The sequence below is a fragment of the Phascolarctos cinereus genome, unplaced genomic scaffold (assembly GCF_003287225.1).
Source record: "Phascolarctos cinereus isolate Bilbo 61053 unplaced genomic scaffold, phaCin_HiC Scaffold_3;HRSCAF=262, whole genome shotgun sequence".
Lineage (NCBI taxonomy): Eukaryota > Metazoa > Chordata > Mammalia > Diprotodontia > Phascolarctidae > Phascolarctos > Phascolarctos cinereus.
In genome coordinates, this window is record NW_027555736.1 from 47,792,957 (window position 1) to 47,805,945 (window position 12,989).

General features: G+C 42.7%; 1 protein-coding gene across 2 annotated transcripts in view; it reads right to left on the reverse strand.

The window, feature by feature from the left end:
• The window catches only part of EDC3 (enhancer of mRNA decapping 3), a 68,180-nt gene that overhangs the window by 30,106 nt on the left and 25,085 nt on the right, over positions 1-12,989 (reverse strand). For both annotated transcript variants that reach the window (XM_020994517.1, XM_020994518.2), the window contains exon 4: positions 11,429-11,764. In XM_020994517.1, coding sequence (XP_020850176.1) covers positions 11,429-11,764 — 336 coding nt within the window. The remainder of the gene's footprint in view (positions 1-11,428; positions 11,765-12,989) is intronic.

Below are 12,989 nucleotides of genomic sequence, written 5' to 3' on the forward strand. Positions count from 1 at the left end.
TCCCTATGAAAATTTCAATGACTCTAATATTGCCTCCAGGATAATATCAACTCTTAGCTTTTAAAGCCGTCCCAACATGTCTTTCCAAACTCACTGGATGTTCCCTCCCACACTGCAATCCAGCTCTACAGTCCTCCCTATTTCTCCATACTCCATCACCATGCCTTTGCACTGGCTGTCCACTATGTACTCCCCCCCTCGCCTCTGCCTCACAGAACCCTCTCTCTTTCTTTCCATTGCAGCTCAACCACCACCTTCTACAGGAATCTTTTCCTGATCCCTCCAGCTGCTATGCCCACCCTCCCAAAGTACCTTTTATTTAACTATTTATTCGTATCTATTTAAAAAAATATTTCTTCTAGCATTTTCATTACTAAATGTAAACACAAACACATGCATACTTTTTATCTCCCCAGTTTGAACATAATCTCCTTGACAGTCTTTTATTTCATTCTTGGAACCTGGATCCCTAGAAACAGTGACTGGTACATAGTAGGAGCTTAATAAATGCCTTTTGAATGATTTGACTGATCCTTGAATCTTCATTCTGACGCCATCTAGGTCATCAGTTGCTAGATATTTTTGTTTTTTCTCTTCCCATCTCTTTTCACTCACAAAGCTGCTCCTCTAAGTCGGTCCTTCATCACCTTTCATCTGGACTACTGCAAGAGTCTTCTGGTTGTTGTCCCTGCCTCAAACTGCTCCCCACTCCAATCCATCCTCCTCACAGCTGCCAAAATGATTTTCATGTAGTACAGGTTAAACTCTACTCACAAACTCCAGTGGCTTCCATCTGAACTTCTAAGATCAAATAAACTCCTCTGCCTGCCATTTAAGGCCCTTCCTATATTTGCAATATTCCATGTACCGGCCCCACCTTTTACACAAGATGCTTCGCCCTTCTTGTACATTGGCACTGATTGCTCTCTGTTCCTAGAATGAATGTCCCTCTTCACCTCTGGCCTTTGGTGTCCCTGGCTTCCTCAAAGTCACGGATCAAATGCTGCCTTCTGCAGGAGGACCTTTCTGGTGCCATTTCAGCCTCATGGCTTGTGGCCTCCTCAGTCAGGTTCTCTTTCATTTACTCTGTATGTGTCTTGTATAACTATTTATATATGTGTCATCTCCCTCATTTGAATAAAAGACAGTTCCTGCCTTCAAGGAACTCACATTGTTAGAGGAAGACAAAACATAATAATAGCAAGCATAACATGAAAGGAAGCTAAGCCCTCTTTCACCAATTTCTGGGAATTAGCACAAGTTGCCGCCATGCCCAGAATTCATTCTTTTCTCATCAGTGTCTTAAAATTCTCTGAAGTCGCCCTGACGCCCCTAGATGTTAACGATCTCTCTCCTCATATTGTCTTGTGTTAGACTGACTTGATACTCTTTCTGAGGTTCAGTGTGGTGCAATGCAAAATACTAAAACGGGAGTCCCAGAACTTGAGGTCAAACCCCATTCTACCATCAAGTACCCACTGGTCTTGAGGGTAAGTCACCTAACTTTCCTAGGGCTTGGTTTTTTCAGCTACAAAATGAGGGAGCTCATCCAGAGGAACTGATATTCTCAATTACATTATAAGGACATGGACAGGGAAAGTGGAAAAGTCAGCCACTAGGAAAGAAAGATCAAGTCTCCTACTCTACAGCAAGCCCACATCCCCCTTCTGTTCCCAGCATCTTCACATTCCCTCACATAAAGAACGTACCAGTACACAACAGATCAATGCATAGTGAATAATTCAAAGGATATGAACAAATAAGGCTTAGAACTGTAAATTATTAATAATCATTTGAAACAATGCTCCAAATTCCTAATAAGAGAAACACAAATCACAAACAGTGCTGAGATTTCACCTCAGACTCAGCAAATTGGCAAAGATGACAAAAAATATTGGAAGGTATTGTAGAAAGAAGACCACATTAATGCACTTTTAGAAGAGCTGTAAATCGTGCTAACCACTTAGGAAAGCAATTTGAATTATAAGAGTACTTAAAGTGCCCATGCTCTTTGACCCAAATATTCCACTGCCAAGGATAAACTTAGCCCAGGGAGGTCAATGATAAAAAGAAAAGCTTCACATTCACCAAAAGATTTACAGCATTGCTTCTGATGGCAGCAAAGAACAAAATAGATGACCATCAGCTGGGGAATGGTTAATCAAAGGGTGGTACTGAATGTAATCAAATGAGATAAAAGAAGTAAAGCACTTTGCAAATCTTCAAGCTCAGCACAAACATTAGGTATTATCACTATTATTAATGGAATACCACTGTTCTGTAAAGAACAATATGATTGATACAAAGAAGCACATAAAAGCCTTATATAAATTAATGCAAAGTGAAACAAGCAAAACAATATCCACAATAACAAATTTATAAATGAAAAGAACAACAATAAAACAATCAAAACTGAAAGATATGATATATAACTAGGACCAGGCAAGGCCCCAAAGAAGAAACATGCGAAGGTACCTCTCCCTCAGCTTTGCTAAACAAATTTTCCCCCTATTTTTTATTCTTTGTTACAGGATATAGCTCTCTGTGAGGGAGGGAGGGATTGGCTCGAGAATGTGGGTGACGTTAAAAAAAAATCAATAAAAATTTATTTGAAAAATATGTTAAAGGGGCAGCTAGGTGGTACAGTGGATAGAGCTCTGGCTTTGGAGTCAGGAGGACCTGAGTTAAATCCGACCTCAGACACTTGACATTTACTAGCTCTGTGTGTGACTCTGGGCAAGTCACTTAACCCTGATTACCTCACCAAAAACAAAAAGTCAAAGCACCAGTCTCCCCTCTTTTGTCTTTATTCTCTTTAATTTTGAACTTAAGTACCCCAAAAAGGAGCATTTCCATACACACAGCAGAACACAAAAAAAGGACAGCTTTTTTAAAAAGTATACAAAAAAATTTGCACCAGCTTAGAGTCTAGCTCTTTTCTACTCCCTGACCATCCCTTCCACCTCAGGATCAGGAAGTTTATTTTGCTCCCTTTATTTCATTCCCTTCCCAGTCACCCTCCCTCTCACACCATTTCTCCCCTCTCCATCCCCACTTGTTTCTCTTTTGAATTTGATGTATTTATATACCAAACTCTGTGTGCATTTATGTGTACGTACTCAGCCTTTCTGGGTACGTTTCAGACGAGAGTCGAGGGCCATCTGTGCCCTCCTCCCATCTCTTCCTCCACGTTTATATCTCTAGCACCCCAACAATGAGAAATAACAAGTTCCACCCTGCTGCTTCTTCCTCTCTTCTGCCCTAGCACATGCCAGCTTTTATCTTCCCTTCTCTTTCCTCTCTTCAAATCAGAACAGAACCAATTCAGGCCCTCTACCCTCTGTTTTTCTTATTTAACTCCCTGAATACCCTTTGAAGACATTAGGATTCTGAAAGGACACTTGTTTCAAGAAATTTCCTATTACAATATTACTACATTCATCATCCAGCTCCTTCCAATTACCAAATAAATTTACCTTTCTTTTTTTCTGGCTAGGCAATGGGGTTAAGTGACTTGCCCAGGGTCACACAGCTAGTAAGTGTTATGTGTCTGAGGCCGGATTTGAACTCAGGTCCTCCAGAATCCAGGGCTGGTGCTCTATCCACTACTCCATCTAGCTGCCCCTAAATTTACCTTTCTAAGTTCCTCTGGACTCCTATATTTCAAAATTTCTACATAGCTTTGGCCTTTTCACTCAAAATGCATCAAAGTTTCTGTTCCCTCAAAGGTCCACTTCCCCCTCTGTGAGATTATACTCAGCGTAAATTATTCTTGGTTTTAAGACTATATCCTTTCGCCTTTGGAATATATTCCAGGATCTGTCTTCATTTTTAGAAGAGGCTGTCAGGTCTTGTGTGAGCCTGGTTGTGGTTCTTGGTACCTGAATTGCTTTCTTCTAGTTGCTTGCATTTTTCCTTTGATGTGGAAGCTCTGAATTTTGGCCTTGACATTCTTGAGATCTCCTTTTCGGGTTTCTTTTAGGAGCTGAATGGTGGATTCTTTCTGTCTTTGCCTCTAATAATTCTGGGAAGTTTATATTTACAATTTTTAGAAATATAATGTCCAGGATTTTTTTCTTGCCAGGATGAGCCTGTGATTATTATTTGCAGGGGAGGGGAAGGTTATCCTTATTTAATCTTTTCGAAGTGTTTTTCCTCTCCCTCCCACTTCCCTTGCTCATAACTGAATAAACAAGGGGGGAAGAAAACCTCACAATAAATATGCACAGCCAAGCAAAATAAATTTGGCCACGTCCAAAGATGTATATCTTCTCATTTTAAGTTCGTGATCTCTTGCAGGAAGTGGGTAGCACGCGTCATCTTCAGTCCTGCGCAATCATGCTTTGTCACTGCACTGATCACAGTTCTAAAGTCTTCCAAAGTGTTTTTTCCTTTATAATGTTATAATTATATAAACTATTCTGGTTCTGTTCCCTTCACTGTGCATCAGTTCACAAAAGTCTTCCCACTTTCTTCGGAAGCAGTCCATTTTTTTCATTTCTTAAGGTCCTGTCTCTGGTTATGTTGACTCGCTTTGTTTGAGTTCCTTGTCCCCTCCTTCCCCTACAGTTCTGGGAAGAGGATGTCACTGCACTTTCTCCATGGGTTTCTTGTTTATGTTTGATCTGGTGCAAACTTGTGGATTTTGCTGGAGTCGGTGAAGGTCAGCCATCAGTCAGCCAGCCTGGTAGGAAGCCAGTCTCCCCTCTTGAAAAAAAATCTTCACCTGAGCCTGTTGTTCCCTTTGATGACTCTCTGGTTTTTCCCTCTCCTTTCTTCCACTACCAAACCCTTCCAACAACTGGTCTATGCCAACTGCCTCTCTTTCCTGATTCTTTAACCAGTGGGAAGAGCACTGGCTCTAGAGTCAGAGGACCTGGACTCAAATATCATCTCTGGTGCTCACTCCCACGCAGCCTTTGGTGCCTCCCTGGGCCTCAGTTTCTTCATATATAAAATGAGGGAACTGGATTAGATGACACCTGAGAACCCTTTCAGCTCCTGCAACCTGGTGTCTGCCTCTTCCTTCTTCATGAAACTGTACTCTTGGGGATCATCAATGACTTCTTGATCACCGTATCCAATGGCCTTGTCTTAGTTCTCTTTCATGAACCACAGACTGCTAGGGCTGGAAGGAGCCTGAAATCATTTAGCCCATTGCCCCTTATTTTACAGATGACGAAACTGAAGTCTAAAGAGGTTAACAGTGACTCATCTAAAGTCACCTAGCAAACTAGTGGCAGAACCTGGATTTCAACCCAGATCTGTCAGGCCAGTTTCCATTTCATTATCCTATCACTTCCTACTACATCTTGGCCCATTCCCTGACCCCTCTTCTGCCCATCTTCTTGATTCTCCTGTGGTCAGTCCTTTGTTCTTCTATTTCTACAATCTCTTCCAGGAGAGATCATCCACTGTACTTGACAAACACTCCCATTTGGAGTTCCCACTGTCACTTCAAACCCCACATCATCTCTCATTCCAAACCAGTTTCCCCTCCTCACTTTTATATTTTTGTCAGATACCACCAGCCTTCTTATAGAAACACAGGCTTCCTCAAAAATTTGGGAGCAATCTTTGCCCTTTTCTTCCTCTTGGTTACAAGACCAAGTTACCAGTTACCTGGTTACAAGTAACCCTTGGTCACTAAAACTCATCTTTCAAATCCATTCTTTTCTTTCCACTCTGACAATCACTACTAAAACTATGCCCTTAACACCTCAACCTAGACTAGTATAAATAATAGCCACTGGTTTCCTGCTTCTAGTTTCTCTCTACCTCCAATTCATCTTTCATATCTCTGCCAGATTAACACTGGTTCTTAAAATACTCTGATCATATCATTTAGGCTGGAAAAGGTTAGAAAACTTCTAATGGTTCCTAAGTGCCTAATGAATAAAGCCTGAATTCCTTGGCTTGGGCATCTAAGGTTTTCTACAATCTGATTTTGATATCATTTTTTTGCTATCTTGTTACTCTCTGACAAGGACCTTTAGCTCCAGTCAAACTAATTTTTTCAGTGTCTACTGAAGACAATTTTGTTTATTCATATCTCCCTGCTTTTGTTCATGTAGCCTGCCCCTTTTCTCCTACTTCTTCCCTACTCCTAGAAATTATAAGTCTTTGACTACCGAAATCCTTCAAGGCCCAACTCAAATCCTACCTTCTCTATAAGCTGACCACCCTAACTAGAAGCAATTCCTTTCTCTTACAGCCTTCTCTGTACCACTCATGTGCTATGGTACTTGTCCTTCACTGCCTTCTATTTTATTGGTGAAGCAGGGGGAAGTAATGGGAAAAGTGCTGGACTAACAGTCAGAAGATCTGGGTTCAAATCCTGACTCCAATGCTTACTAGCCATGTGGTCTCAGGCAAGCCATTTAACTTTGGGGAGCTTCTGTTAACTCATCTATAAAATGGGAACAACAATATTTGTACTACCTAGCTCAGAAAGCTGTTGTGAAGCAAGTCCTAAATATCACTACAGGTTATTTTTTTGTGTGTCTCATCACCCCAATCTGGATAAGAATCAGTGGATGTGCTTTTTCACTCATTCATTCACACAGAAGAAGCAAAAAAAGTAGTTAAAGTTTAATTACTTTTAAATGCAAACAGCTTTATATGTGTATATAAGTCATTAATGTTTAAAATTCACAGGATTTGGAGCTGAATTCATTCTGAACTATGGAGCTCAGAGTTCATTCAGTCCAACTCCTCTTTTCATAGAGAAGCTAATTCACAATAAATCATTTAGAGAAAAAGTGCAAGAGAACAGCACTGATTTAGACATGATCTTTCTTCCTTAAGCAGAGATGAGGCAGGTCTGACCCAGCAGAAAGAGAGGAATCTGGAGTTAGAAGACTAGCACCTAAGGCTCCCCTCCACCACCCACCCTCTAGGGGGAACTCAAGACAATCTCTTCACTTTTCTGGGCCCTCCTAAAATGAAGGGGTCCTCTCCAGCTTAGACATTTTCTGAGTCTGTACTGCCTCTTCAGATGTTCCGCTCAACAGCCTCTGACTTATGATCATCCCAACGGCTCTGAATCAAATTAGATATGAAGTTCCATCAGGAAGTTTTTATCCCCAGGCTCTGACCTTTGCTCAGTTTCCCCTCAGAGAGGCCAGGAATTCATTGTGCTATCAGGTCTTTGGGCTCTGAGCAGAGAAGGCATCATTCCTAGAAACACCGAGTCAGGTGCTTGCTTACAGACAGCAAACACCACTACCAGAGTCTCTGCCTGTCAAACACTATTTCCTTTCTACTCTGCTCTGCTAATGATCAAAAAGAAAACCACAGTGGCCAAGCGAGTGAATCTGCGATTTGCATCTTGTGGATCCTGGGACAAAGCTAAGTATTGATGTGAAACTAACAGGCCTATGGATGCTGCTCTCACAAAGCACTCTCACCGTCTGCTCAATGCAAACACCAAGGCCCTTGCTCTTCAGAAAGGCCTGGATCTATTTCCTGGATGATGTCCAACATATCTGCAGTTTAATATGTTTGCTGATGGCAACTCTGGCTAATGAGCTTCATGGGAGAGGAGAGGACTAAATACCCTGTCAACAGATTTTTTTTTAACTAGGCAAATGAAAAGAGTAAGAAAATATGGAGGAAGAAAACTAGAACTTTTCCACCTCTCCCTGTCCACTTCAGGAGGGAAACATACACTATCTGATGGCAGAACCCTCTCCTACTTCCTCATAACAGTTCTCACCCCCTGAGCCACTTCATTCCATGGCAAAGCTGTCCTCTTCCCATGCACAAAATATTCCTGTCACCTTTCTGAAAAATTACATCCTGTACTCTCCCACAATCATGAATTTTTACTGTCCAGAGCACTTTATCTTGAAACAGAGGGAAGAAGAAAAATAAAAATAAACACACTTGTATTTTAAAAATCAACTTTAAAAGTGCAGGATTGGGGAAAGACAGCAAATAGCAGTTTGCGTGGAGAAGGATGAGGGCATTTTACTGGGCCACAAGTCCAATAAGTGAAAAAGGGCAACAAAGCTACGCCACCAGACAATGAAGCATTTAGATAGCCCCTACTATGTGCCGGGCACGGTGCTAAGTGCTTTACCAAGATTTTTTTCATTTGAGTCTCACAACAACCTGTGAGGTAGGTGCTATTATGTCTCCATGTGACAGCTGAGGAAACCGGGGCAGACAAAGGTGAAGTCCCTTGCCCAGAGTGAGACAGCTAGGTCACAGAGGGCAGAGGACTTCTCAGATGCTAAAACTGAGGTAACAAATCCTGGAGACTTCAGTCACAGCTGGTGGCCCAGTGCACAGAGAGCTAGGCCTGGAGTCAGGATGTCCTAAGTTCAAATCCTGCCTTAGACAATGACTCTCTGGGTCACTCTGGGCAAGTGGCTTAACCTCAACCAGTTTCTTCAACTGTCAAATGGGGATAATAACAGCACCCACCTCACACGCTTGCTGTGAGGATCAAATAAAAAAAAATCTTTGTAAAGCACTTAGCACAGTGCCTGGCACACAGTAGGCGCTATCTAAATGCTTGTGATTGTTCCCTGCCCTGCTTCCCCCACTTAATGTTGAGCTGTGACATGGGATTTTTTATTCAGCACCAAAGACTGCAAGGGGTAACACACCGAGCTACATTGTGGTCTCATAAAGAAATAATTCTGTTCTTTCTTCTTCTAGCCCAAGAATAACCCAGGCTATCTGCACAGATGACAACAATTAATTAGCTCTTGGCACATAATTTATTATGAATACTTCTATTGTGTTAACTTGTATTATATTTATTAGCACTACTAAAGTGCACATCAACAAAAATAAACAATGTATTAACAATTCCAAACCGTAATCCCTGGTAAGGACCTCAGTCATGCTAGCAAAATGTTTTGCCTGAGCTACTCAATAACTAACAAAACAGAATGATGAGTCTGATATCCGAGTTGCCTCTTTTGATGAAATAAGCAAAGGTCAGGCAATTATTCATTCACTGCAACAAGTATTTCTAAGTGACTACTCTGCTAGATGCTGTACTTTTCATCCTGATAATCCCACAGGCATCTCAAATTCAAAAGAACCCATAATCCTTCCCCCAACCCAACTCTTCTGCCCAGCTTCCAAATTTCAGTTGAGGGCCCCCCATCCTTTCAGTCACTCAGGTTTGCAACCTCAAAGCCTCAACTCTATCACTTTCACTCAGCCCACAGTCAATGAGCTAGTAAGTCTTCGTGACATCTCCTTTTTTTGACTTTGCTCCTTCTCCCTCCTCACAAGGTCACCACCCTAGGGCAGGGCCCCCTCCCCTCTGCCCCAGATGACCATGGGAGCCTGGTCTCCCTGCATCCAGTCTCTCCCTCTCCAGGCTACCTTCCACAAAGCTGTCAAACTGATATTCTGACAGCGCAGGCATTACCATGTCTGCTCCCTGCTCAAGAAGCTTTGGAAGCTGCCTCTTGCCTCTATGATAAAACAGACTCCTCCTCTGTCTGGCATTTAAAGCCCTTCACAATACGCTTCTAGCCTGGCTCTCCAGGCTCATTCACTCAGTACGCTCCATTATTCTGCATTCCATCCAAACTGGCCACTTGCTGTTCCCCAGTCACTATGTGCCATCTCCCATCTCCACTCCTTTGCCCAGGCTGTTTTCTGTGCCTGGAATGCACTCCCTTCCTCACCTCAGCCTCATAAAATGCCTGGGTTCCTTCAAAGCTCAGCTCAAATGCCAGCTCCAAAGTGAAAGCTCTCTGGATTTCTCCTTCCCCCCACTATCAGTACTCTTCCCCCACACTGCAGCGTACACAAGGTAACTGCATACTCTGATTTTATTTCTCTTGGGGACTCACTTCCCCTAATCAGAGCACAAGCTCTTTGAGAGCAAGGACTGTTGAAATTTTGGCTCTAGAGCCTAGCACAGAGCCTGGGCCAGAAGACGTTAAATAAATGGAAGCAAAATCCTGGCCCTCAGGAGCTAATAATCTTATATGGGCAGATAAGAAATATGCACAGGACATAAAGCAAATCAGAATACAAGCATGCTCTGTGAACATACAAGGGTGTTCTTCCATCAGAAGAGGGAGAAATAATGAGAAAACAAGGTCTGGATAAACTTCTCTGTGCAAGTCTCTCCTAAATTCAGAGACAGCTAGATAGCATGGTGGACAGAGCACAGGGCCTGGAGTCAGGAAGACCCAAGTTCAAATCCAGACTCACAGACACTTACTAGCTGTGTGATCCTGGGCAAATTACTTCATCCATTTGCCTCATTTTCCTCAACTGTAAAATGCAGATAATTATTGCAAAGATCAAACAAGAAAATATTTGTAAAGTGCTTAGCCCAGTACCCGGTACACAGCAGGTGCTTAATAAATGCTTATTTCCTTCCTTCCTGAATACTCCAGTGCTGATTCTAAATTTAAGTTACTCCAATACTTCAAGGATGTGATCTCACCAATGCAGGTTCTCCCTCAACCAAAACAGATGAACCCTCCACTAGACTTGTGAAATAGTTGTCCAGAGTTGCTCCTAAAAGTTCATCCGTGTGCAAGCGGTCTGAGGATATGCCCCTCCTCCCAGGGGTGCCAGAGAGCCAGCTCACCCCCAGACCCTTCACACAAGTCTTTCCAGGACTAGCCACAGTCAGAGCAGCCTAAGCTGTCCTTCACTGGCATCCCCCTTCAGGACCCCCGAGAAGCCTTCATCTGATGACATGGCAGTGGAGTCAGACTTTAATGAAGGGAACCGATAAAGGCTACAATAAAGAGCAGGCCAAATTCTGCCAGGCAAACTACTCCAGGTACATAAGTAGCCAATTAAAGGAATTAACTCCTTGAAATCAACTCAAGGCAACCAGGGAATAGTGGGAAGAGCAATGGATTCAGTTAGAAGACCTAGATTAGAGTCCTAGCTCTGCTACTTATTACCTATGGGATGGTGAGTAAATCAGTTAACCCCTCTGAGCCTCAGTTTCCTCACTTACAAAATGGAGATATTTGTAACAACCCCTCAGAGGGCTGCTGTGAGGGGCTCTATTTTCTCCTATGCAACATGAGAATAACATTTGCCAAAATACTGCACAGGGCTGTTATGATGATCAGATGAAATTACAGAAGATTAATTTCCTCATCTGTAAAATAAAGACATAAAGTGGCCTCTAAGGCCCATGCTAAGATCCTACATATATGTAAAGTAACCACGAACATCAGTCATTTTTATTTTCCTATGAGGATGCCACAGTACCCTGATTATTTGGAAAGAATAAATGAATATACCACAAAATCCCTTCCTAAATAAGTTATTTTGAAGAATCTGGTCCATCGTATAGTTTTCACATAAATGCTTTCAAATAAATAGTTTACTATTTCATGTACACCAAGGAAGGAAAGTTACTCAACAAAATCCAAGAAATCAGGGAACCAGAATGGAATAGTAGCAGAAGTGACTGACTCACCAGTACAGAATTCTTTGTTTGTATTCTGGGGCACCATAATCCGCCGGTAGACAATAGGTTCAGATTCTAATATGTTTTCATCATGGCGGTACCGAGCGGGTCTTTCATTTGGGGTGCCCCGGGAGCGGGTGCCACTCCTTCTCTCGTAAGTGTCAATCTCTTCAAATACAGCTGCTTTGTCAAAAAGGGCCAGGTTTCCTTCAAAGTCAAAATCTGTGTCTGGAATCTCTTCAATGTCATCCCCAAAACATTCATCATCCTTATTCTTCATCTGGCCATTCTTTAGGCCACTTTTCTTTGGAGTTGCTTGATTTGGATGTCGACTGCTAGATGACCCTAGAAGAAAAACAAAAACCATCTAATCCATGTGGCTAATTGGCCAAATAGTCTTCTGGCCTATCCCTTAAACTTTGGCATCCTCTGCACAAATGGAATACAAGAAACAAATCACCAGGAATAGCTGCTAGACAGTTCTTACATTACATGAAATTCACATCATGCAAATTTGACTTGACTTAAAGAATTCTGAAAGAAATCCATATTCCAAAAATCCCCTATGTTAACTTCATGATACGGCACTGCACTCCTGCTCTTCATTCCTGCTCCCTGGCTGGGTGGTTTGTGGTCTCTCACTGCTCCCCCCCCAAAAAAAAAACAACTCTCCAAGTAAGAGCAGAAGAATGGACATGGGAGAGACTGCCATGGCTGATACCCCACCCCCAACTTGGCTTGAGACCTCCTTCAATGAGAGACCTTTGCCCTGCTCCCCGATAGCTGTGTCTAGGCTTGGGCACTGCACCTCTGCACCATTACCCCAACCCGAGTCACCTATCCTCTCCTGTCTGTGTCCAGCCCCCTACGTGTCTGCCTCCCGTGTGTTCTTCCTTTCAGGTCTGGGCAAGCCCCTCCTGTAGCTGACCTCAACCCCCTAGCATTCCTGCTTTTGCTTCTCTGTCCATGCCCCTGGAACCCCCTCCACATTACCCCCCTACCTGCCTCCTTCTTCCATGTCTGCGGGCAAATTTGCATTACATAAAAATCATTTTATGTAGAGGTCTGCAGAATGGTCCACTTACATAAAGCAAGAATTATTTGTATAGCCAAGTTTTACGTCACCTTTTCAACAGGGTCCTATTCAGCAGATCTAGAACTTTTTTTTAAACATCCAAAGAGAATTTGTACAAAGTAGATGTAGCTCTTACAAGGAGAGGCCAAGGTAATAGTAACTGAGTAACAAAACGTGAAATAAGAGTGATCTTTCATTTTCGCTGCTCTTAGGTCTGCCCTCTGCAGCCAAGCAGCTCAACTACTGACTGTCCTTCAAAAGCTTAAACGCAACCATCCCTCCCCACTTTTCCTCCCAAGCGTTCTCTTTTCTGGGCTAACACTGTCCTTTATGTCTCCAACTGATGGACATAGGGCATGATCTCAAGTCTGCTCAGGATACTTCCAGTTTATGCTCATCCGTCTTCATATCTGGAGTGGGAGCCCAGAACAGAGCACAGGCCTCCCTACTGGGCTCTGGCCTCCCTTGGCCTCTTCCACTGAAGCTGCAGAGCAA